The sequence below is a fragment of the Lipotes vexillifer genome, unplaced genomic scaffold (genome assembly GCF_000442215.2).
Source record: "Lipotes vexillifer unplaced genomic scaffold, Lipotes_vexillifer_v1.1 scaffold58, whole genome shotgun sequence".
NCBI classification, from domain to species: Eukaryota; Metazoa; Chordata; class Mammalia; order Artiodactyla; family Lipotidae; genus Lipotes; species Lipotes vexillifer.
In genome coordinates this window covers 4,096,566-4,123,505 of record NW_006781997.1, presented here as the reverse complement: position 1 = coordinate 4,123,505, position 26,940 = coordinate 4,096,566, and the positions used below count along the sequence as shown (strand labels likewise).

At 36.5% G+C, this 26,940-nt stretch overlaps 1 protein-coding gene across 1 annotated transcript in view; it reads left to right on the top strand.

Annotated features, from left to right (window-relative positions):
• Nucleotides 1-14,423, top strand: part of NUS1 (NUS1 dehydrodolichyl diphosphate synthase subunit) — a 27,111-nt gene extending 12,688 nt beyond the window's left edge. Inside the window, exons 2-5 of the mRNA XM_007454915.1 lie at nucleotides 1,828-1,953; nucleotides 3,253-3,402; nucleotides 7,285-7,384; nucleotides 11,597-14,423. Coding sequence (XP_007454977.1) covers nucleotides 1,828-1,953; nucleotides 3,253-3,402; nucleotides 7,285-7,384; nucleotides 11,597-11,687 — 467 coding nt within the window. The 3' untranslated portion in view covers nucleotides 11,688-14,423. The remainder of the gene's footprint in view (nucleotides 1-1,827; nucleotides 1,954-3,252; nucleotides 3,403-7,284; nucleotides 7,385-11,596) is intronic.
• Nucleotides 14,424-26,940: the final 12,517 nt, after the last annotated feature.

The window sequence follows — 26,940 nt, the reverse complement described above, 5'->3', positions numbered from 1 at the left end:
TAGAGGAAAAGAGAAAAAGGATTCAGTGCAGAGTGAGAAACGGCCATTCAAGGAGCAGATTGGGAGTTGATCCAAGGGAAGATACTCACACGAGCTGGGATGACGATAGGATTTTGAGAAGGAAACAGGTCTCTGACCTGCCATGGTCTTGCTGCCGACATTTATTTGTTGAGTGTCTGTTCTGTGCTGGGCCCTGTCCTAGCCTCAGGGCCCTGTGTTTGTAAGCAAAACAGTAAGAGCCCTACCCACGTGGTGCTTATATGACCTCTTTTGAACACCCTTTCCTCATGTCTCTTAATCACTTTTACAATAACCCCACTTAAATATTCTATCATCACCTGTCTAAAACTAAACTTGTCTTTTCCTTCAAACCAGTTCTCTTTGTAGAATTTCCCTTCTTTTTAAAAATGTTATCATTTTCTGTTATCCAGGATTAAAGTCACAGAATTTTCTATGTGCACCTCTAATCAAGTCATATTCTTTATTCTCTCAACTCGTCTTTTGTAGTGAATCCTTTTCCACGGCTTTATCAAATTATGTGTGGAATATTGCAGTAGTCTGCTGCCAGGCTTTCTCTGTCACCAAAATCCAAACTGTCATCAGGTTGGTTTTCCTAAAGATAAAGATTTCTACACATTTCCACAGGAAATGAGTGGTTACCCATTGGGTAGGCAAAATGAATAAAAATTAGGCCTATTCCCTTGCCCCTTTTCACAAATCATTTGTACCAGCAGCATTTGTCTGCCTTTTGACCATTCAGTGCTTTTTTCCATAAGCATCTTCCCCATCTAACTATCCTCTCTATTTTCTTCTCTTTAACTTCTGAGGTCCGCTCAGCTTAAGTCTTGCTTGTTTGTTTACAAAGTGTTTCCCTACCGAAGGAGACTGCTTTCATCCTTGAACTGCTATTACACATATTCAACCAAGTTGCCACTATACAGCAGATTCTGTGCTATTTTATATATATACTTATTATGTTCTCTCTCCCAGTTAATCTTTGAACTGTTTTAAAGACAGGACTGAGAATACAGAGAAGGAACACTTTTAAAGATCAAAAAGGCAATGGCCACCAGAAAGCTGGCCTCTCTGAAAATAGCCAAATTGTTTTTGATTAGAGCTCTCTGTATTAGTTTTATACTAAATGTATGTCACATAGTTCCTTCATCTTTCTCAGTGATGTAGTAATTATAGTTTTAATTTTTCTGTGCATGATTGGAGGATCAGAAACAATTTTATATAATATATTTTCATGCTTTGTTTGAATTTACTAAATTTTGCTTTCTGTACTTTTGTCTATTCTCTACTTTTTACATAATTCATATTATTTCTTCTTACCATAAAAACAAATGAATCAAATTGAGGTGATAGTATTGTGTGCACAGAGTAAATCTGTAGGGGAATTACATTAGGCTGGGAGGGAAGAAGATAGAAGCTTTGGATCACTGCTGCAGTTTATAAGTTCTCTGACAAGTCTCTTAATGGTCTTGCTGAGACCTGGGTATCAGTTTCTTTATCTGTAAATAAAGGTGTCAAGTAAATGGTCTCTTAAAATTTCTTTCTAGGTCTATATTTCTCTCATATTCATATTGACACAGAGTTGTTACCCCTGTCCTTTTTTTTTTTGACTTTAGCCCAAAGCCAGACTCTTGTAATAACAGAGTTTTGTTGTCATGTTTTCCTTTTAGATTCTAGTTTAGGATTAGTCATCAGTGATTCATTTGGAAATTGTTCAGTTCTGGATCCAGTGTTGTTTTCACAACAAGCATCCGTTAATCATTGAAGAGGATAAATTAACCTAGTTGGGATTCCCTTTTTTTTCTTTTTAAGGTATTTTCAAAAGAAATAATTCCAGATTGATGGATGAAATTTTAAAACAACAGCAGGAACTCCTGGGCTTAGATTGTTCCAAATACTCACCAGAGTTTGCAAATAGTAATGACAAAGATGATCAAGGTAAGCGTGAGTGTAAAATTGAATATCTAACATATGCAGATATGTTTTGTGTTTCAAGGCAGATTCTGTTACTCATTCATTTACTTATTAATTTTGCCCTGTTAGTCTTTATTATCACCATCTTTAATCATCAGAGTTAGACTTTTCATTCTTCATCTTGTTAAAAGATAATATTCAGAAAAAGATAAAATCATGACTCATGGATATTAAAAAATAAACACATGTTAAAGATTTTATTTAACTCAAACAACCAGGAACCAGGTAGATTTTACAGCCAATTCAAAGAGAATCCAAAGAATGGAGATATTTATAGATCAGAAATATTGAAATAAATATGTGAATAGAGGCAAAACTTGTTTTTCAATGGGATTAGAATGAACATAATTGAACCTCTACCAGGCAAAGGATTGCATAAACAAGAATTGGGCATTGGGACTTCACTGGTGGTGCAGTGGTTAAGAATCTGCCTGCCAATGCAGGGAGACACGGGTTCAAGCCCTGGTCCGGGAAGATCACATGTGCTGCGCAGCAGCTAAGCCCGTGCGCTACAACTACTGAAGCCCCTGCGGCTAGAGCCCGTGCTCCACAACAAGAGAAGCTACCGCAATGAGAAGCCCGCCTAGTGCAGTGAAGAGTAGCCCCCGCTCGCCGCAACTGGAGAAAGCCCACGCACAGCAACGAAGACCCAACCCAGCCAAAAATAAATAAATAAATAAATTTAAAAAAGAAAATAAAGAATTGGGCATTGCTGTCGGTTACCTAGAATCCTATCAATTGTAAAACAGCTCCACAGAATCAGAATTTGATAAGGTGGATGTGTGTGCTACAGACAATTCATATTCTATTGAAGCACACTTTTTTCCTATAGTCTTCATTTTTGTCTTCTATCTGTGTTATTGCTGAATGTACTAGAATTGTAGATGGCATTTTGAGTAGGAAATTGTAAGTTACCCTATAATTAAAATTTCTGTTTTCTAGAGGGTTTATTCACAGATACAAGGTCATTCTGAGCACTTTGAAAAGAAGGCTGTATGTAAATATATACACAAATGTTATATATTGGTTCTTTCAGAGGAGAGTAGCCTCTGAAGAGGTATGTTTTAATATTGAAATCGAAGGGCTTAAAAGATTCTTGTTTACTATAAGAACTGTACTTTTATTTTAGTCTGAGCTTAATATTTCTTAATATCATAGGTTGTAGACCCATGATAAACGAAAATGTGCATAGTCCTTAAGTTATTTTGAAATATATCTGGAAGAAGGTATTTTTTAAAATATCTTGTTTTTTTTCTCCTCCAGTTTTAAATTGCCAATCGGCAGTGAAGGTGCTGTCCCCAGAAGATGGAAAAGCAGATATTGTGAGAGCTGCTCAAGACTTCTGCCAGTTAGTAGCTCAGCAGCAAAAGAAATGCACAGATTTGGATGTAGATATGTTAGACAGTTTACTTAGTAAGTCATACATGTTTGTTCTTAGTTTTGTCCCACAAGGATACAGTATGAAGGAGACTATCTAAGTTCCATTTTATTGTTGTTGTCATTATGCTTGTTATGTTTCTGAAGTTTAGAGACACACATGTGAAAATAGTTTTGAGATAATGAAATTTGTATTCCCCTCACTTGCATGAGGAATTATTGGTAAAGGAGAGGATTGATCTAAAAGGATTTGGGGGGAAGTGATGCATATTCTTAAAAATAGGTCTTCTGCTTCTGCCTCCCTCTTTTAAAATTTATTTTGATTTATTTTTTCTAGTTTTATTGAGATATAATTGACATACAGTGTTCCTCATTCTTTTTAGTTTGAACTCTCTTAAATATTAAGTTTGAACTTAATAGCTATTTAGGAAACAATCCCAAGAATATTATAATTGCTATCATCCATGACTCCTTCTTTAGTATTCCTTCTCTTATGTTATACCAACTTTACCACTATATTTGTCACGTTATACCAAGTGTAACATTATATTTTATCTGTTTTTCTTCAATTGTTTATAAAAGCCTTTAGTTTGCTTATTCTCTCTAAAGTTCCCTAGGAACTTTTTGCCTTAACTTTATGGTCTTTTTTGCTTATTAGCATTATCCTTGATCCTTTTGAAGAAAGGCAATATTTCTAACAAATTCATGTCTGTTGATAGCTTCTATAGCCATACAATTTCAGACATATTTTTCATTCATTCACATAGATTCTCCATTTACCTTACTTATTAATCATCCATTTTCTAATTCTCAGTCATTTATTTAACTCTCAGTTCTTTGTGTCTTCTGCTTCGACATGTCCATTACAGAGCACAGTCCCTCTCTGGCCTCTTGGTCTCACTAACTCCCTACTTTCATTGACTATTCACTTCTTACCCTACTTTCCTATTCTCTGCTCTGTCATTGCCTAACTATTGAGGCTGAATGAATAGGCTTCAAGTAAACCATTGTAGGAGTTCTCGAGGCAGAGGTTACTGGGGTGTTGACTGTTTCCTGGATCCTATAAGTCCCCAACCAGAGAGTCGTTTTGAGGATGTCCTAAAAGTGATGCAGGGACCAAAGGTAATCCTTCAGATAGCCTTTGGAGACCGTGTATTGACTGCAGGGGTTTTAGACCCACGATAAACGAAAATGTACATAATCCTTAAGTTAACTCATTAATCTGACAGAAGCAAACCCTCTGAATATTGTCGCCCCCAAGAGTTCCCTTGTGACTGCAGTTAATCTCCACTCTTATTGCCAATATGAAGCAACTGCTTTGTTTTCTTCTAGAATTTTTATAGCTTTAGCTATTATATTTAAGTCCTATCCATTTTAACTTAATTTTTGTGAATGATGTGAGGTAAGGGATACCAGTTATTTATCCACCACCTCTTGTTGAAAAGACTGTGTTTTCCCCCTTTAATTACTGTGGCTCCTTTACTGAAAATCAGTTTTTCATGAATCTGTGAGTTTTTTCCTGGACTTTCTATTCTATTCCATTGGTCTATATATGTCTGTCCTTAAAATGCTGCAGTGTCTTGATGACTATAGCCTACCGTAATAAACTTTGAAATTCAAGTAGTGTAAATCTTTCAACTTTGATTTTCTTTTTCAAAGTTTTAGCTATTCAGGGTCCTCTACATCTTCATATACATTTTAAGATGAGTTTGTCAATTAAAAAAAACAAACTCTGTTTTAATAGGGATTGAGTTGAATCTGTAGCTCAATTTGGGGAGAATTGCCATCTTCACAATCTTCACTATGTTCATCTTCTGATCCATGAACGTAGTATATCTCTCCATTTATTTGGGTCCTAATTTTCCTCATAACAGTGTTTTATAATTTCAGGGTATAGAGTTCTACTTTTTTCAGTTTATTCCTAAGACTTTTATTCTTTTTGATGCTACTGTTAATGAGATTTTTTTCTTAACTTTATTTTCAGATTGTTTGTTGATAATATATGGAAATACAGGTTGGTTTTTTTTAATACTGATTTTGTATCCTGCTTTGCTGAAATTTCACTTAGTAGTTCTAGTAGTTGTTTTTGTAGAGTCTTAGAATTTTCTAAATACAGGATCATATTGTCTATAAATACAGATGACTACTGCTGTCTCTGCTCAGTTTTTCTATTTTTAATTTTATTCTTTAGTCTGGCATTCTGTGTCTGCCTAGTTTAATGTGTCAGACAGTGGTTTGCACACCGGTTGTGCTCAAACACCTTAAATTTGTAAGGCTTCCAAGATCTTTGTGTGATGTTGGAGGGTGCATTCAAGTCAGTTCTCAGGTCTCCTTGGCTGTTACCTTTCACTGGACTTTCTTGCCACCCTGTCCTGCTTGCCCTCCTTCTTCCCATGCATGTGGTATTTTCCTAGTCAGCCTGGATATATGGAGAGCTTAAATGAACCAGTGTTTCCAGCATCTCCCTGTTAAATTTCTGTCCATTGTTCTGCTTGTCCTAATGGGGGGCTACAACCTCAGGGTAACAAAGCTGTGGGTTTTCCTCATTTGTTTCCTTTTGAGTCCATAGGTTTTCACCATTGCTCCCTCCCTCCTGCCCACAACCTCCAAATTGAGTCCATATATTTTGGCTACAAGCAGCAAATCTGCTAGCTTTTGCTGTCAGTCCCCTGCTGGTAAAACTACTGTTTCCTTCAGTTGATGGAGATAGAGACATGGGGGTTGGGGGCATTCCCAGGCAGGAAGACCAAAAGACCTACAGTTCTTACCTGAAGCTCTAGCTGGTGTTTTGTTTTTTTAAAGAATAGTCATCTGCTCTGGATAATATCCAGTGCTCTTAAGTGATTGGTTTTGTCCAGTTTAATACATGTTATTTTTGGAGAGGATTCGTCACCCTCTTCACACCACTATTAGCCAGAAGTCCCTTCTTGCCTTTTCCTTTTGTGTGTGTGTACTAAAGAGGATTTGCTTTTTTAGCAGGAAGAAGAATATGTGTTCTACTTAGTCTATTCACTCTGCCAACTTTTAAAGAGACTTTGTTATGGAAATAATTCTTTATTACTGCTGAAGGGACCTGTCTAATTCAGTCTCCTTATTTAACAAATGAGGAACTAAGCCCTGGAGAGACTGTGTGACCAGAAAGTTAGTGGCTGAACTGAGGTTATTAGAAGCTGTTAAAACCTGGGTCTCTTGGATTAAAGCATCTTTTCTGTTATACCAGTGATTCTTTATTTTAAGATTTATTTTACTTTATTTTTAATCAGTTGAAATATTTCTATCCCATTTTTCTCTCAAGCCAGATCTCATATGGAAACCAGTCTGTGAAGCAAAAAATGGCTAGAACTTGGTTGAGGCAGGTGTACAGTCTCCTTTTCCCCTCCTAGGGAGCTTGGGCTCTGGGGAATACTGAGAACATTTGTACTGTATAGCTAGAAGTTGGTCTTTCTGGAGTTGGTCTTGTTCTGTAAAATCAGAGCATGGGGAAGGAAGGAGAGTAGATAACTTTTTAAGTTGCTTTTCATCTCTGAAGTTATTTAGTTCTGTGGCCAGAATAAGTATTAAGTCCTTAAAGCAGTGAGGGTCCCAGGATGCGAAGAGAACACTTAAGTTGAGTCTTGAAAGATAGATGGGATTTGGGGGCTACTTGTAGGGTTTAGGGTGGGAGTTATGTTGCCTCTCCTTATCAGGTAATCAATCCAGTTAAATGGCCTTTAGAGAAAACTTCCACATTTGGAAATAACATAGATATAAAAGTATATATTGGGCCATGGAATAGGGGTATGGAAACATACAAATAAAGCTTCTGAAGAGAACAGATACATAAAGCATAAGAAACCAATTTGATGAACAGATTTTGCCATTGGTCGTTTTTTGGTAAGCAATGTGTATTAAGTTCATGTGTCTTTTTATCTTTCCAAGGTTCAAATGGTTTCCCTGATCCTGATTTAGTATTGAAGTTTGGTCCTGTGGACAGCACACTAGGCTTTCTTCCCTGGCACATCAGGTTGACTGAGATTGTGTAAGTAATTAAAAGTGTACTGACTTTGGTTCGATCCAGCAAGAGTTTCTTGAACCCAGCACCGTGCTAGATGTGGTGGGAATTCCCAAAGAATTATAATACTGGATCCTTTCCCTCAGGTATTTGACAGTATCAGTGGTGAAATAAAAACCTGTATCAATGACTCAGGCACAAGAGAGCATGTGGTTGTGCAAATGTTTGGTGTTGAAACTAAATCATCGTAGGAGATCAGGAATGAGAGAGAAAGCTGTGGGCCAGAGTTGTTGATTCCACAGAACAGATGTGACTTGATCCAGGGTATATAAAATGGGTAGAATTTTTGTAATTAAAGAAAAGGTGGGAAGTGTAGGGGGTGAGCAAGGAAAAAAAAAAGAAAAGCTCGGGAGGAGAGGCAGGGCGTGAACATCACGTTTGAAAGAAATAGGGAACTGGCCACACCAGCGCAGAGAGTTAGTGTTAGATAGCAGTATAAGGTGAAATCAAATTGTTTGGGGGTGTTGACATTGGGAATGCTTTAAATATCAGCATAAGGAATGTGTATAATTGTTTAGAGAGGCAGTAGGAAATTGATGAGCCTGTGGGTAATGTGGGAATGGTGATTCTGGAAGATTTTTTGGGCAACTATGTACTAGAGTAGATTGGGTTTGGGCAAGGGTGAGGTAAAAAGACAAGTGATGAGGCCATGGCTATAATTTATGGGAGAATACGTTGATGAGAATGTAACTGCTTATTTGGCAAACTTTTTGTATAAAGGGCCAGAGGGTAAATATTTTAAGGCTTAGGGGCTATATAGTCTCTTGGAACTGCTCTTCTCTGTTGCCACTAAACACTTGCTAGTATAGCTAAACAGGCTATGGACAGTATGTCAACAAATGTGTGTGACTGTGTTCTAATAAAACCTTGTTTACAAAAACAGGTGGCAGGCTCCTGGGCTGTAATTGCAGACCCCTGATTTAAAATAAAGGAGAGACTTAGGAGCCTTAGAATATATTTATATTCTGGGTCTTAGGAATATACTACAAATTTTCTTTCTCATGAGAACTAATTACCAAGTATACTTGCAGGCCTAGCACTTTACTATCAATAATTGCAGTAAAAACTAGAGTAGAAATGAAATGATTCCTAAGTTCTTAAGCCTAAGTGACTGGGTGAATTATGGTGTTATTGAGACAAATGGGAAAGTCAAGGGACCATTGATTTTGAAGGGAAGATGTTGAATTCAGGAATAAGAAGATTTTGAGGCCAGAGTCTGTTGAGATGGAAATACTTAAGAGAGCAGATGAAGATGTCGAATTTATGCTTGGATGAGAAGTCAAGGCCTAGGATGGATCTTTGGGAGTTGTCAGTACCTAGAAAGTAGAGGTAGTTGAACCTGTGAGAATAGAGGACTTCCCTAATGTGTTCATAGAAGAGAACAGTACCAAGGGGTTCTGTATGAAATGCTTCAAGCTGGGGGCAGGAGGGAGACGAAAAGAACACGTAGCATGTTAGCGTCAGAAAGGGCTGTAGGTCATCCGGTACTGCCTCCTCATTTCATAGGCCAGGAAAATGGGGAAGAGACATTACTCAGGCTTGTAATAAAGTGGAATTAGAACCCAAATCTCCAAACTCTGGGTTTCTTTATGGTGATATGTGTTTCTCTTATCTCTTCCTCCCCCCACCCCAGGGGGTTTTCCAAGTCATTTCAGGTGCCTTTCAGGTGGGCTCTAAGAAAGGTAGCAGGGATATTTTGTGAGGTTGGGAGTGGTTTGGTAGGAAGAGTGTGTCTTAGAACATAGATCTTGGTTTGAATCTTGGCTATGCAGCTTGGTAACATGACTTTGGAAAGCTATTGAAACTTCTCTGTATTTGTAAAATGGGCATTTTAATTCAGAGTTGAGGATTTAAATCTGATCATGGGCATCAGATCCTGGCACCTAACAGGCTTTCCCATAGATCTTTGTACATATGTCTGTTATAGCTGTATAATGTTATTTTGAGGTTTGTTCTATATTTGTCTACGGTCCACCAGACTGTAAGCACCGTGATGACAGGAAAGGTGTCTTGATCACAATGTAGAGAAGACTGGAGCCCTAACGGGACAGACCAGGAAATAACAAGACTGCTTCTGAGTCACTGAGGGGTAGTGACACTAAGTGCTTCTTGAGGAGTGATAGGAGATGACGCTGTTGATAAAGGGTGTAAAATGAAGACAACCTAGGAAAGTGGGTAGTTTGAAGAAGCCGTTGGAAGCAAGCTTTTAGCAAAAAGAAAGTCGTTACATTTGTCCTTGAGAATATCATTTCAGTGGAGTGAATAAGATAAAAGATTGATAGCAGAGATTATTAAGAGATAGGAAATGGAGGGAAGCAGGAGGCTTATTTCAGAATTCTTAGCAGTAAGAGGAAGGATAAAAATTATATGTCAGTTATATCTCAGTAAACCTGGCGAGGGAAGAAAAGGAAGGATAATGAAAACATAGCTGAAGAGAACCACAGGGTCAGGCAGGAGTTCATTGTGGTAGGTTTGTTTAGTCCTTTTCTTATGTTCATGTGACTGTAGAATTCTTAATGTGAGTCTTGTAATCTGACTAGATTTTGGCTCTGATACTGTTTGAAATGTCCAAAACATCAAAGTAAAGCTGTATAAATTAGAGATTTTTTTTAATGTTAATTATTGAAAATTATTTTAAGTCTTTAAAATACTTAAGGGGAAACCCTCTGGCTGTATATTCACTTTGTCTTCAAAGTGCTCGCCTTCTCATTGTAGTTGCCCCCTTGAGCAATCGAAAATTGTGGCGATAAATACTGTTCATTTATTGGTTGCTCACCACATGGCTTCAGTAATCATCATGTGGGGATGCTGTGTTGCTCTGCCAGCATTCAGCCTGACTTTTGTAAACTGTTCAAGTAACACTGGCTTTACTCTGACAAAGCCGAGTTCTTGAAGTAAATTTGAGTGAGATCCTTTATAAATAGCTCTCCAGTTTTGCATTAATCTGGACTTATGCTTTAATAGGTTCTGAATCTCTCTAGCACTACACTGTGCCTTCATCTTGGAGGATAAAAGAATATTCCAAGTATAAAAGTGTCAGAATTGAAAATGGTCTAACATTCCAATGAATTCATTGTAAGTTATGTCTCTTAGTAATTTTCACTTTATCCTTAGAATTAGAAATATAACGTAAACCAACAAGGACCTACTGTATATATAGCACAGGGGACCTGATATTCTGTGATAACCTATATGAGAAAAGAGTCTAAAAAAGAATGACTGGGTTTCCCTGGTGGTGCAGTGGTTGAGAGTCTGCCTGCCGATGCAGGGGACACGGTTTCGTGCCCCAGTCCAGGAAGATCCCACATGCCGCGGAGCGGCTAGGCCCGTGAGCCATGGCCGCTGAGCCTGCGCGTCCGGAGCCTGTGCTCTGCAACGGGAGAGGCCACGGCAGTGAGAGGCCCGTGTAACACACACACACACACAAAAAGACTATATGTATATGTTTAACTGAATCACGTTGCTATATACCTGAAACTAACACAACACTGTAAATGAACTATACTCCAATAAAATTAAAATACTTTTAAAAAATCCCTTTAAAATCTCAAAAAAAATAAAAGAAACATAATGTATAAATTTTTTGTTCAAATGGTCCATAGATCTGTGTGAGCAAAGGGTAAGTCTTATCATCCTAAGTAGATTGCCTTCAGAAAGCCTGAAGTCCAGTGCAGCGTTTATGGTACTTTGCAACTTTCATTCTTGCTTTAATCTTTTGTAGACTCACCTACCAGTTTTAATAAATTTAAATAAATTTCATCAGCAGAATCTTGCCTTGTGTTCTTTAAAAGTAGTATAGAAATTCATAGTTTAGACACAAGTTTTTTCAAAGGAGGGAGATGAGATCTATCAGATGACATTTATGTCTTAGATGCCTGGTGGTGCAAGATTGTTAGGGAGCCTCAAAAATAAAAATTAGAAACTTGGAAATAAAAAAACGTTCTGAATCTCCATCTCACTACAATTTGCTTTTCTCTTTGTGAAAGGAGGGATTATATTTTATTTGAAATGTTTCACAGTGAGTTTAACAATCATTTAGTAGAAATAGTTTGACGTACTCTAGGCTTATAATTTACTTTCTTCTGTCCTTAATATTTTTGGTCATTACCTGTCTGGTTCCTCCTACAAATTACAGCATATCATCTAATAGCTTTTTTTCTCCTTTTATTTTTTTTTCAGCTCTTTGCCTTCCCACCTGAACATCAGTTATGAGGACTTTTTCTCTGCCCTTTGTCAGTATGCAGCCTGTGAACAGCGTCTGGGAAAATAGTGATCCCTGGTTGTGTAATTTGATTTCAGGCTTTTGGAGAAAAGGACTCAAGTGACTCTGATGTTTACAAAGCACCTATGAAACCCTGTACACACCTAGTTCATAATCCTCATAATTTATCAACAAACACAAAAAAGTGTCTTACTTGAGAGTAAGAGTACATGTGAGTGAGTGTGAGTGTGTGTGTGTGCGTGTGTGCGTGTGTGGAAATAAACTTATAAATGGGGGAAGTATTGGAGGAGGAAATATGTGGACTTGCACCTTTGAGCAAATAGCAGCGATGTTTTAGGAGCTGAAATTTCAGATTTACAGGCTTCAGTCCCAACTACTTCCCTTTTTTGTGGGGAGAGAAAGGGGTGATTAAAGCTGTTTTGTTGTTGTTTTGGGTGGGGAGGGGAATAACTTTTGTTCAGTCTTTCCAAGTGACCAAACTTTAATTTTTAAGAATAGTATATTGACGTATTAAACGGAAGCATTCTGAGTTTGAGGGATCTCCAGAGGAATGGAGTTCTGTGTTGTTCACATGTTAAAAGTTTGCTCACCTTTGGAGCAGAGGGAATACCTATTTTCGGACATCCGTCCATTTTCATCTCTTCGTTATTGTCAAACAGTGTGACTTGAAAATGTCGCTCTGTTGTCTGTGTTCTGGGTTGTGAAGATCACTTGAAAAAGAACTCTTACAACATTGAAATGCAGAATTAAAAAAATTTTAAATATTGTATGAGACAGTCATAAAAGGTGAAAAGGTTGTAATCTTAAAAGTAAAGGTGAAACTTTCCTGAATAAGGAAAGAAAGTTTTGATCTCCTTTTCTGTTTGGTGGGCAGTGGGCTAGATAGTACCCAAAGCTGGTTTAAAAAATTTCCATTAACTGTGTTTATTTAAATAAGCATTTGAGGGAACTTACCAAGGCAGCTCTTTTCCTCAAAAGTAACCTGTTCCTCTTTGGAATAGCACATTTAGGACCATGTTAGTACCCAGGATTTTTACTTAATAAATCCTGACGGTGACTTTGCATAAAAATATGATCTTTAAGTAAGATTGAGGCTGGTGTAGGTAATAAAAGATTACCAAAGTCTACAAAAGTAATTTAATTTTGCATGTTCTCTTTCATGGCAGAGAACAGCACTGGTTCTGTTACTTTTTAAATGAAGAAATGATTTTTTGATAGGTGTTTAGTTTTTCTTCCCTCACTGCTGATACTCAGACAGAAACCATTATTCTTTATATTTGGTGGGCTGTTTTCAGAAGAATCTTATTAACAAGTGCATAATAGTTATCCAAAATTGTATGTTTAGAATGGAGTAGTTTAAAAACTAGGTCTCAGAGTCTGAAATATAGCAAAGAAGACTGGATTTGGAAAGCAAGGTCTGGAATTGCTTGCCAAATTCTGAGGCTACGAAGAATAAATGTTTTGACTTTGGATTCCAAAACCCCATTTATGATTTTAAAAAACACTTGAAATAAAATGATTATAAACTAAATTTTGGTTCAGTGACATTACTTTGCACATTGTAGTTCTTTTGTACATTGTGAGACTTTTTTTTTAAGTCTTAATTTATTGCTAAAAGCTTTGTGTGATGCTACAGCATATCTCTAAACTTTACCAGAAAATTTTTTATTTCTGTTCCCCTGTACTGTCATGCATGTTCTGTTGAGGCTTTTTGGCCTTAGTTAAAGACTGAATTTATGCCTTTTATAAACATGTGTCTTTTTTAAACATTCTGGAATATATATGGTTTTAATGAATTAAATTTAATGGGCCCGATTGAAGTGAAGGGATTTAATAATATTTGTTAAAATGAAGTTAGTCAAATAAATTATCCACTGGGATATAGCCAAAGCCACTAAAGGTTTAATAGTTGAGTCTTTGTATTTTTATTTCTCCTTATATTTCACAGCAGTGTAATGTTACACATTACAGTAAATCCGTAACCTGTGACCTGAGTCTGTTAAAGTCCTAAGTAGGAAGAGACCCTTAAAACAAGTTGCTGAGGATTCTGATTTCAGATATAGGCATTCCAGATCCTTCCCATGAGTTTAACTGTTAGCACAGTCTCCACAATTTGAATGACATCAATCATTCTGTAATTCCTGCCCAAATCATCTACTAGTTATGCATTATCAGCGGTCCCTTTGCACTCCCAGGAAGAACTGATAAAAACCTTAAAGAATCGTGTTGTTTGTCGTGATGTGTTTTGAAGAATATTGTCTTTAAATTGTTTCTTCTTGACACTGCCCACAATGGAAAAATTATCAAATTAAGCCTACCTTATGGATGGCAGCTTGGAGCTTAGCAAGAGGTTGGAGGGTTTGAATTCCATTCCCAAATTCTGGTTGTGTTTTGTTTCTTAACACTGATTACTGTTAGAAAGTTTGAAAGCTGGTTTTGATGTGAATAGCAAATTCTGGTATATTGTGACTAAGGCTTAATAATGCCTGTCTTAAGAGAAGAATGTGTTATAATGTTAATGAACAGTGCCAAATACACTGTACCCATCTACAATTTAATCTTTGAATGTATGTTACTTGATTAGTTCCCTCTTTCTGTGTGATGGTACCATGCATAGAGTCAAATCCTTGTGAAGTTTTGTATGGCTGTAGACTTTGGCAACATGTAAATAATGTGTAAAGCAAGTTTTTATGATTAAGGAATCAAATTTATTGAATTTTACTATTGAAAGTTGAAACGACATGTATGAACAAAAACAATAAAAGAATATACACTTTTCATGGACTATAGTATTATGTGAATGCTGCATTCTAAACATGTAGGGACTGCAAACATGTAATGAGAAACTCATGTGACAAGATAGCAATACTATTTTTGGATGGCAAGTTCTTGATTGAAGTATATTCTCATTTTTACCAGATTAAACATTTGGAATCGTAAAATGTTATTTGCTTTTTGCTAGGTAACAGTGAGGCAAAATTCAGCTTCGCCATTGGTAAGATTGTCAGAATTCCACAGTAATTAAAACCTGAACAGTCTTTTACTGAATATGGAATGCCAAGTTGAAAATGTATATGTGTACTCTTTTAAAAAGGAATTTGACATTCTCGTTAAACCAGGAAATAGAAGGGTAAGAGCTATGGTTTGTCTTATGTTGCATAGAGTATTCACTTTCTAACTTGAGGATCTAATTATAAGATAGCTGGCTTTTTATGCATAATTTCTATCTGAAATTGTTTCTCAAAGGTCACCTTTTAACTCTAGTTAATAGGAAATGCCCTTAACAAAAGTTAGTGTAGGAAAAGTTCAAGACAGTTTGAAATAAAACCCAGGAAACAAGAATATGGCCAGCAGTTGTCCAAGAATCCTAGTCGATAGGACATAAACTGTGATAAAATTGGTGGAAAAGGGAAGTGCAAAAAATTTGTTTGCGACTTGAATAAAAAATACGCATTCATTCTAAAAAAGAAAAAGAGAATTCAGAGAAGCAGATGTAAAGGAAAATAACTTCTAATACCATCGCTCATTGGTTACATTTTTGATGACAATCCTAGAACTTTTTTGTATTTATATTTTAAAACGTGGATCCTACTGTAACAGGTTTAATAAAGAGATTCTTTTTAAACTACAAACCATAAATTGAGTCTTGCATTCTATTTTATATTTGGTTATTGTGTCTGGATATAAACAATTACATCACATGAAAATGTTTGGAAAAAATTATAGTCCACATTCAGTTGTCCTTAATGAGTAACCTTGGCCCAGATTCTTCAAGTAATTTTATACTCATCTCTCTTACCTCCATCTTCTAGAGATTCAGGTACTATAAATTAATTTTAGCATCTGGATTCATAGCCAGATGATTGCAAAAAAAATAAAAACTATATGTCCTCCCAGATCAAACTATTTGGATTATCTGCTCTTGACCATGTTTACATTTTCCTTCATTAGCATTAATAATTTAACTTGCTTTTATGAGGACAAGAAAAAAAATCTGTCTCAGGGAAGGAAAGCCTGATCAAAATGATAAAATCAGAATTAGGTGAGTGCTAACAGCATAGTTTTACTTGCACAAAGTATTTAATATTTCCTTTCTGATGACTGATTTCAACTGCTAAATCTTTTATGCATTTAGTTCTGTGAACTATTCCTTTATTTTGATAAGTGTATTTTGCCATGTTATTCCCCAGTAGTAGATGTACATAACATCTACTACTAGTTTCTACTACATCTACTACATCTAGTTTCTTATTTGTACAAAATTTAGTGAAGTAGATGGGTAATGGTAATAGTAACCAACTGTTTTCCCCAGAGAGGAACCTATATTTTAATTAGGTTTCAGATAATTAGAAAATGGAACATAAAAATGTGGAAGTTACTTAACTGGAGATGTTTGGCAGTATTTATCCAATGTAGTTGTACTCAACTGGAGTGATTATGCCTGACAGTGGACATTTGCTAATGTCTGGAGACATTTTTATTTGTCACAACTGGGGAAGGAGAGGCCAGGGATGCTGCTAAAAGTGCTGCAGTTCATCCAACAGCCTTCAAAACAATTATCCGGCCTCAACAGTCAGTGGTGCTGAGGCTCAGAATCTTTGGTCTAGTGTAGTTTATTTGAAGAGAGATGGTGAGGATGTTGCCTAAAATATGTTATATGGTAATTGTAAAAAAAAAAAAAGTTTGTTTAGATTTAACTATAGATCATAGTTTAGAGGTGAAATGTTATATATGCATATTTTAACTATATGAAATGATATTAAGTTTTTTCCACTCATGAGTTCTATTTATTATTTTTACATTTATCTTTGGCATTTTGAGATACCTACCAATTTTCCAAAGCTTGTCAGCTTGTTGCCTGAATTTATTTGAGAGAAAGTAATGTTTTTTGAAAGATAGTAATGTTTTACACAGGTATGATATTATAAGAAATCTCATGCTTCAAGTTACTCATTGTATAAACAAACATCAAGTTAGCAATTTCTTTTATGCATCCTGTAGGTAATTGATTTCCACATTATATAACCATTTATATTGTTCTTAAAAATTATCTTTAAAATGCTTGTTGTATATATGTCCCGTGCTTAATTTTGAGATCTATCTCCAAGAATAATAACTAAATCATTGTTATATTTCTTTACCTCTTCCTTTTTTAGCCCTCTGAAAGTGACATTGATAGAAGTGGCTTCAGTCTGATGTGATTTTCCCAAATATTACCTGCAATTCAAATAAGTAATTGAGTGCTTCTTGTAAAGAGATTTTGCTTGGCCTGGACCTCAAAGAGGACTTTTCTGAGGGATAATTATAGAGGTATAAACCTGCTTATGTTCAGGTGTACATGGGATATATGTGTATGTGAAAATAGTCCTGGTAAGTCTGTCATTAATTTTGGAGTGTGAGGTACAACAATATAGAGTCTTCAGGAGATTAATAGGAATGCATAAGAAATACCCAGGCAAATGATTTCATTACATATTAATTTATGAATTACTTGGAAGCTGAAGTTCATCTGTATGTAAATATGCAGAATATCAAGTTTGCAAAATCAAACTTTATCAGTTATACTCTGAGATCCTCAACTTATCAGATGGAATATAAGACCAGCCACGATGCTCAGCATATCAGTTGATTATGCTTTTAATTATTTTAAAAGAAAGAAAAACATAGCTTCCCTACTGCTTACTCTTCTGTGCCCAGGGAAAGAAAAGTGAAGTTAACACAACCAGCATGTGTACATATTCTGTTCGTGCAGGTAGAAGTAGGATTGTGATTGCTGTGTCCAAGGGTAATCATTGCCAAATTCCCCTTTGTAGGTCCTATACCATATTCTATTATACTTCCACTTGCAGTGTATGAGATTGCCTATTTCTTTAGAGTCTGCCGCCATCAGCTTTTAGATTTTTGCAATTTGATGGGTGAGAAATGTTTTTTGTAGTTTTCATTTGCATTTTGTGGTAGATTATATTTGCAGAGATGGTGTAACAGTAGTTCCTTCCCCGTTTTTTTTTTTTTTTTTTTTCACATGCTTTTTTACTGTGTTACTTTGCCAGTTTTTCATAATGCGATAGAGTCTATTTCCCTGTTCCTTGAATCTGGGCTGGCCCTGTGACTGTGATTAATAGTATGTGTCAGAAGTGACACTCAGCTTGCAAGGCTGCAACTTAAAGGTCTTGCTTCTTCCTCCTTGTTCTTGGAGCACTGAGCCATCACATAATGAGGTACGTCTTGCTGGAGAGACCACATGGGGGTGGAGGGGGGGTGGGGGGGAGGGTCCCAGTGGGAAGAGGAGGGAGAGGGAGAGAGACTTAAGAGGGGCTATAAATGGAAAGAGATTTAGAAGACATCAATCAATTACCTTGTGTAGACCTTATTTTAATCCAGACTTCTGTTTGTTATTTGTTTCAGGTTAAATTTATATATTAACTTGGAGAGAACTGACATTTTTATGATGTTGAATTGACCAAGAACAAGGAATATCATGCCATTTGTTCAAGTTTACTCTTGAATTTTTCAGTCTTTCAAGAGGGTTTTAAAATTTTATTCATGTAAGTGTTGCAAATTTCTAAGTTTACACTCAAGTATTTAATCTTAGTTTCTTTTTCTTTTGTATTGATTTTTGTATGATTTTATATTCCACTACCTCATTGAATTCTCATATTGTTTATATTAGTTTTACTTTTGTTAGGTTTTCTAGGTATTCTGTCATCAGCAAATAGAGATAATTTTACCTCTTCCTTTCCAATTCTTATGTATTTAACTGTTTTTTCTTTTCTAATTATGTTTACTAATACCTCCAATGTAATAAGTGGTGGAGATAATGGGTAGCCAAGCCTTAAACTTGACTTCAGTGAGAATGCCTGTACTGTTTCCCCTCTTATCAGATGCTGATTTGGAAGCTAAGCATATGTGTATATTTATATTTATACATATAAATTGTGATAAGGAAGTATTCATCATTTCCTATTTAAATACTTGATTAAATATTAAATCAAGAATTGATGCTAAATTTTGTTCAAGACTTTTTAGAATATATGGAGATGATTGTATGATTTTCTTAGATCTTCTAATATGGTAAATTATGCTAATGGTTTCCTAATATTAAATCTTCATTGTATTCCTGGAATAAACCACACGGAGATGTATTGTTCTTTTTTAAAAACTGAGCTTTTGGATTCTATTTGCTGATATTTTAATTATAATTTTGCATTGATGTTCATAAGTGAGATATGTCTGAAGTTTTCTTCCCTTTGCAATGTAATTCAGGTTTTGGAATCAATGTTATATTTTACAAGAATACATTGGAAGTTTCTCTTCTTTTAGAACAGTTTAATAGGGTTGGGATTATTTGATCTTTGAAGATTTGATAGAATTCCCCTCTGAAACCACCTAGACCTGGTGCTTGTTTTGGGGTTAGTTCTTTGATAAGTTTTTAATTTCAGTTTATATTTTCTATCTCAGTAGAGGCCAAATTTGGTAAAATATATTTTCCTAGGGTACTATTCCAGTTTTCAAATTTATTTGTAAAGACATGTACTAAGTAATCTTTCAGTGTTTTTTTTTAATAAAGCCTTTGTTTCCAAGTTATTTTTCCCTTTTCATTTCTATGTTGTGTATTTGTGTTTTCTTTTTCTTTTTTTGATTAGTTATCTAGTGGCCTCATTTATTTTGTTGATTAATTTTTAAGAACCAGCTTTTTAATTTGTTAGTTCTATTATTTCATTTTGTTTCTAAACCATTATTTGTGCCTTATTTGTATTATTGCATTTCCTCTTTCAGTTTTCTCTGTTGCTATTTTTATAGCTTTTGAAGTGCATATTTAATGCAGTATATTTATTCTTTATTTTTCTTAGTATAAGTATATATATAAGCTCTAAATTTTCCACCAATCACTGATTTAGTTGTATCCTATACATCCTGTTTTTATTATAATTTTTAAATAAATTTGGCAATTTGGGCTTGTCTTTTTGTTCTTACCTAAGTTGTGTGTTTAATAAGTGGTTTTTAAAATTTTCCTGTTAAAATGACATTTTTGGCTTTAAAAACTTGTTTATTGGCTTCTAATTTTACCATATTGTGATCAAAGAAATATTGTTTGTATTTTCCTACTTTATACAACTTTTTGAGGTATTCTTTTTGACATAATAGTCAGTTTCCTCAACTGTTTCATGTTTCTTGAAAAGAAGGTAGATTCTTTAATATCAGGGTACAGATTTTGATATATATTCATATATATAAGTATCTACCTCACTGAGTGTGTTATTTAGGACTTTTATATACTTACGTATATTTATTTTTATTTTGTCTTGGACTAATAATGATGTATTATTAATATGTGTGTCAATTTGTCCCTGCATCTTCTCACGTTTCGGCTTTATGAAGGTGGCCACTATCTTATTTGGTATAGAGATATTCAAAACTGCTATATTTTCATTATGAACTGTGAACTTAATGTTACAAAGTGTCCTTCTTTGTCTTTGTTCAATGCTTTGAGGCCTGAATTCATCTTGTTAGATATTATGCTCACAGCCCTGCTTTACTTTTGTTTGCAATTGCCTAGTCTATTTTGCCTATTTCTCTATTTTTAGCCTTGTTTTAGAGGTGTCTCTTGAATACAGCATAAGCTTGGATTTTGCTTTATTAAAGTATGTGGGAAAAGATAAATGGTTATGTTAAGCCTATTATATTTATTGGTATAACTTACTTGGTGAGTCTATGCATTGCTGTGGAGACAGTCTGGCTAAGACTTCCAAATTCATGCTTCCTAAGTTTTCAGTAATGTGTATTATTTTTATAAATGAACACCTACATAGAGTAAACTTTTATATTAAAAAAGCCAGGGTTTTATATTTTATGTGTATGGTATATATTTTGTTTTACTTACATAGAATTTTTGTATAATGTTTTTTATTTCAGAATATTCTACGTGACTTTATTTTTCTTTGATTGACAGTGTTGACCTGAAATAAATAGACTCACAGATATTTCTCCAGGAAAGGTAGGTTTATTTGGGATCAGCAGAGAATTGCAATTCTGGGACTGCACCCACAGCAAGCTTTGTTCAAGTCCCTGCCACAGCAAAGGAAGGAGGATGCTTTTACAGAGAGAAAAAGGAAGTTGGTAGGGCTGTAGTAAACCAAGAGTCTGTGGCTTTTCATTGGCTGAGTCCTTGTCAGGAAAGGAGTCTTCCTCCTTCCTGTTGGCTCTGCTATCGTTTCATAGCATGAGAGCTCCCCCTTCTGGTTTCCCAACTCTATTCAATTGAGGTTTCTGTGTATTAATTTTTTTTTTTACAACAGTTTAAAAAATCAAATGCGCTTGGTATTTTCATTGACATTTTCTTTTGTTCTTTTTTGTTGTACCGTCTCTCCCACCCCGTAATAATAATCTGCACATAGTGGGTACTTGGTGAATACTAGGTACACAAATGACTGTCCCTAGGCAACTTTAATCCGTATTTGAATGTGTCTCCTGGAACCAAATCTGTGATCTAGAGACCATCAACACTGTGCGGCTCAACATGATCTAGCCATTCTGTTTTCAAGCAGAATTTAAAACACTACTGTTCATCATTTCCTTGAACCCAATTTCCCCTTAAGCCAAATGTGTCATTCTTATTTTACTGGGCACTTTTGTCTTTGGTATTCATATAAAATGTTGAGTAAATGGAAGTTTAAACAATACTATTTAGTGACAGATTATGATGGTGTTCTAAGTTGAATAATGGCCACCCAAAGATAGCAAGTCCTAAACCCTGGAATTTATAAACGTTACCTTAAAATTTGGAAAGAGGGTTTTGCAGATGTAATCAAATTAAGAATTTTGGGAAGAGGGGATTGCCCTGGATTATCTGGGTGGGCCCTAAATGCGGTCAAAAGTAGCTTTAAAAGAGTGAGGCAAAGGGAGATAACACAGACAGAGGAAAGGACATGCGGATCAAGGAAGCAGTGTGATCATGGAGGCAGAGATTGGAGTGATGCTTTCCCAAGCCACGGAATGCCTAGAACCACCAGAGCCTGGAAGAGGCAAGGCATGCACTCTCCCCTAGATTCTTCAGAGGGAATGTGGCCCTGCGGACACCTTGATTCAGACTTCAGTCCTCCAGAACTGTGAGAGAAAAAATTTCTGTTGTTTTAAGTCACCAAGTCTATAATATGTCACAACAGCCACAGAAAACTAATATAGATGGAAAAGTTACTAAAGCCATATGAAAATGGCTATTGTAGGAGATAGCCTGGCTGTTCCTATTTGTCTATATAATCTCTGAATTGACTCAGACTATTGTGCCAGGAAGACAAAGTTTTTAAGGCTAACTGCTTAAAAGGCAGAGTGCATTTAAGACTGAAGGAATGTGAATTTGGCTAAGTAAGGTATGTTTTGCCCTCAAAGATCATTGAGCTGACAACCACCTGATAAAACCAAAATTTTTGAACAACTGGTTATAAGCGACCAGTCTCATGTTGCTGTGTCTGACAATCCAAAGGTGTAGTGGACTGTCAGCATTTCTACGGCTGTCCACCTTCCAAACTTTCCCTCCTTTCTGGGATAATCCACCATGAGTCTCAGTGGAACACAGGTTGCTACCTCCAATGATAGTTAATGGTTAATTTGTCCCTCTCTTCTTCTTGGAGCCAGGACTTGGTCATATGACCAGGGCTTAGTTAATTAAACATTCCAACTCAGGACCCTGAATCTTCAGTGACTACCATATGCATAGGGACAGTTGGGCAGGATTCACAGCAGCAGGGGCAGCTGTTTCTGCTAAAAGCGCCCTGTTTCCTCACTTCATTGCTGTCTTGGTGTTGGCTCCTAGTCCAAGTTTGGCCCCCGCTCCAGCATCCTACCAATAATGTGAATTCCCAATATCCTTCCAGTAATTTCCTTTTTTCTGTGGTATGTGGGCCTCTCACTGTTGTGGCCTCTCCCGCTGCGGAGCACAGGCTCCGGACACACAGGCTCAGCAGCCATGGCTCACGGGCCCAGCCACTCCGCGGCATGTGGGATCCTCCCGGACCAGGGCACGAACCCGTGTCCCCTGCATCGGCAGGCGGACTCTCAACCACTGCGCCACCAGGGAAGCCCTAATTTCACTTTTTACTTGAGAGAACTGGTGTCAGTTTCTGCTACTTTAGTTTGAAGGTTTCTAACAGATGTATCGGCTCTTCTTAATGTCTTAGTATCTATCTTACTATCTTACTGTTTTCTTAAGAATTCAGGCTTCACTAATCCAATAGGATTTCTGACTCAAGAGAGAGTGAAAGTGAGCCTTGGACAGCCTTAAAATACTAGTGTTGATTATCTTTTCAAGGCATACCAAATTGTATAAAGTAATCAAAACATCTAAGGAGGTCTTTGTGACAAGTTAGCTAGTGTTTTAGCATCCTCATTGTCCCCAGGATAATTAGAATTCTGCTCAATACTTTAAGATAAAACTGATAAGTTTTTTTGTTAATTAATTAATTATATGGCATGTACAGAAAAAATTATAAAATTTATTATTGATTGCTTCATGCCAATCATTGTTTTATGCATTTTATACGTTATCTTATTTAATCCTCATTAAAATATTTTGAGTCAGGTACCATTAAAATTCCTAGATAAGGAAATGGAGACATTGGCAAAAGAAAACAGAGGGGGCAGCTGATAGTTTTGTTACCCTCTAAACAACTTCAGCCGTCACTAGTAAGTCAAGTACAGTGAAGCCCAGACAATCCAGTCACTGCAAGACTTAATGCATCCTTTATTTGTGACTTAAGTGTGGCTCTCAAACAGCACCACATACAAATGGTGCAGCTGGCGTAGCAGATGTAGATTGAAGCCAGCTGCAGAATTGCACAAATGAATCTATAGTTTAATTTGATATATATGTATATATAAAATTGTATAATCGTATAACATATAAATATAATTTTTTTAAGGAACACCTTCCTCATCTAGAAAATAATTTGGGATTACTTAAGGCAATCTCAACTTCATAGCTTAGCTGAAAACCATATGGAGAATCTTGATATAGAGGTAGAGATTAAAAATAACTTTTAAAGAAGTTATTATGGCTTACATTTCATGATCAAGCTGGCAGAAATAGCTAACTTTTTAGGCTGTTCTCTTCTTGTACCATACTTTGTCCCAGTGATATTTTACCTCTTTATCGTGGCACATCTCATGCCTCTAAGTGGAAGTCTCCAATGGTGAGGGCCTGAATGACTCTGCTGGGGTTATATGTTTAGTGCCTGTTTTTCCTGTGGGCTAGGTTCCTCACCTCTTCTCCGTGTAATCTCATGACCTCTCCCTCTCCATGTGGTGTCTTCAAATTGCCTCTATATATGGTGTTTCCAGTAGAGCAGCCAGACTTCTGACATGGCAGCTCAGGGCTCCCAAGAGTGCAAAAGCAAAAGCTGCCAGGGCTTCTGCCTTATTGTATTGGTTAAAGCAGGTCACTGGGCCAGCTCAGATTCAGGGGGAGGAGATTACAGAAGGACTACTTTGGGAGTCACCAAAGAAAGACTGGAGCACATGGTGTAAAGGCAGCATTCCAGCCATGTTTGTGTCCAGCCATTATGTGCATGCACATGCTGGACATTTGATGAAGGATTTTTCTCCCTTCTCCTTGCATCATGTCAGATCCTTATTTCAACTACCTGTGCACAGATGCAAAAATAAGTACCTCACATGCTATTTAGCTATTTATCATGCTATTAGTATTTCTTTGTGGTAGGTCAGATTTGTAATAATTTTCGTCAGAGGTTAATGCAGAATTTAGAAAGCAATGAATTGTGCCTTATTGTTAAAATAAAGATCAGATCAGAACAGAGTGAGAATAATTTTCTGAGAAAAAGAATAGGTACATCCTGTTGGTTGATTTTTTTTTTTAAACCAGCATTCTTAAGGTTTTGTTTTGTTTTTTTTTTGCGGTACGCGGGCCTCTCACTGTTGTGGCCTCTCCCGTTGCGGAGCACAGGCTCCGGACGCGCAGGCTCAGCGGCCATGGCTCACGGGCCCAGCCACTCTGCGGCATGTGGGATCTTCCCGGACCGGAGCACGAACCCGTGTCCCCTGCATCAGCAGGCGGACTCTCAACCACTGCATCACCAGGGAAGCCCTTAAGGTATAATTTATATAATACAATTTAAGGTATAATTAACATAAATAAAATGCATAGATCTTAAGTGTTGTTTTACTGAGTTTTGACAATTTTATACACCTACCCAAAACGACATAAATCATTTCTGTCACCAGAGAAAGTGTTCTCATGCCCCTTTCCAGTCAGTTCTCTCTCACCTCCAGAAGCAGCTGTTGTTATGATGTCTATTACCATAGATTCATTTTGCTGGTTCTTAACTTTCTTGTAATTTGTATAGATTATACACCCTGTTGTATCTAGATTTATTTACTTACCATGATGTTTTTGAAGTTCTTCTGTTTAGTTGAGTATATCAGTAGTTCCCTTTATTAAATAATGAGTAGTTTTCCATTGTGTGGATGTACCACATTTTGTTTATCCATGCTCCTGTTGATTGACTGACACTTTAGTTACTTCCAGTTTTTGGCTACTATAAATAAGGATGCTATAAACACTCTTGTATCTCTCTCTCTCTCTCCCTCTCTCTTTCACTCCCCCCATACATACTTGATGAATCAAAGAGTAAATATATATTTAAGTTGTAATAAATTGCCAAACGTTTCTCTAAAGTGGCAGTAGGGAATTCCCTGGTGGCGCAGTTGTTAAGAATCTGCCTGCCAATGCAAGGGACACGGGTTCAAGCCCTGGTCTGGGAAGATCCCACATGCCGCCGAGCAACTAAGCCTGTGCACCACAACTACTGACCTTGTGCTCTAGAGCCCGCGAGCCACAACTACTGAAGCCCGTGCGCCTAGAGCCCGTGCTCTGCAACAAGAGAAGCCACCGCAATGGGAAGTGCACGCACTGCAGCAAAGAGTAGCCCCCACTCGCTGCAACTAGAGAAAGCCCATGCAGCAATCAAGACCCAATGTGGCCATAAATAAATAAATATAAATAAATAAATAAATAAAAAGTGGTAGTAATGAGAGTTTTAGTCACTTCCTATCATCACTAATGTTTGGTGTTGCCAGTCTTTTAAGCATTCTAATGGATGTGAAATGGTGTCTCGTTTTATTTTGCGTTTCTCTTATGACTAAAGATGTTGGACACATTTTCATGCACTCATTGGCCATTCGTATACCTTCTCCTGTCAAGTGGCTTTAAGACGTTTTCCCACTTGTATAATTCTTTATATATTCTGATACAAGTACTTTGTCAGATCAATGTGTTAAGATTATTTTTATCCTCAGTCTATGGCTTGTGTATTCGTTTTCCTAATCATATCTTTTGATGAGCAAAACTGTTTACTTGTCATTAAATTCAAGTTATCAATTTTGAAAACTTTACGGTTAGTCCTTTTTGTATGGTCTAAAAATATTTTAATGGTCCAAGGTCACAAAAGCTATTTTCCTATGTTTTTTAGTAGATATTCTATGGTTTTAGCTTTTATATTTAGGTCAACTTCCATTTGAACTGTAGTCAGAAAAGATACTTGTTATGATTTCAATCTTAAATTTTTAAGACTTGTCTTGTAGCCTAACATATGATCTCTCCTGGAGAATGTTTCATGCGGACTTTAAAAAAATTTGTCTTCTGTTGCCATTGGATAGAATGTTCTGTGTGTGTATGTTAGACCTACTTGGTTTATATTATTGTTCAAGTCCACTGTTTCCTTATTGATTTTCTGACTAGATCATCTATCTGTTATTGAAAGTAGGGGTACAATTATTGTATTGCTGTCTATTTCTTCCTTCAGTCCTATTAATATTTGCTTTATATATTTTTGTTCTCCTATATTGGGGTGCACATATATTTACAATTGTTATATCCCCTTGATGAATTTACCCCATTGTCGTTATATAGTGCCGTTATTTGTCTTTTTTGAGAGTTTATGACTTGAAGTCCATCTTGTCTGACATAAGTATAGTCATTTCTCTCTCTTTTGGTTATCATTTACATGGAATATCTTTTTCCATCCCTTCACTTTCAGCCTATGTGTGTCATTAAAGCTAACGTGACTCTCTTGTAGGTGCCAAATTGTTGGTCCCTAGGGCAGGCCAGCTACTGGGGTCCACCATGACATTCACTTCATTCTGTCACTCTGCCATGCTGCCTGGGCTTCGGGTGGGGTGAAGGGTGTAATGTGAAACTGTCCTTCCTACCCTCTTCATTGCATCTTTTCTTATTTCCGTGCTCCGTCAGGTGCTGTAATCGCTCACCTGGAATCCTTTGCTCTTGTGAAGG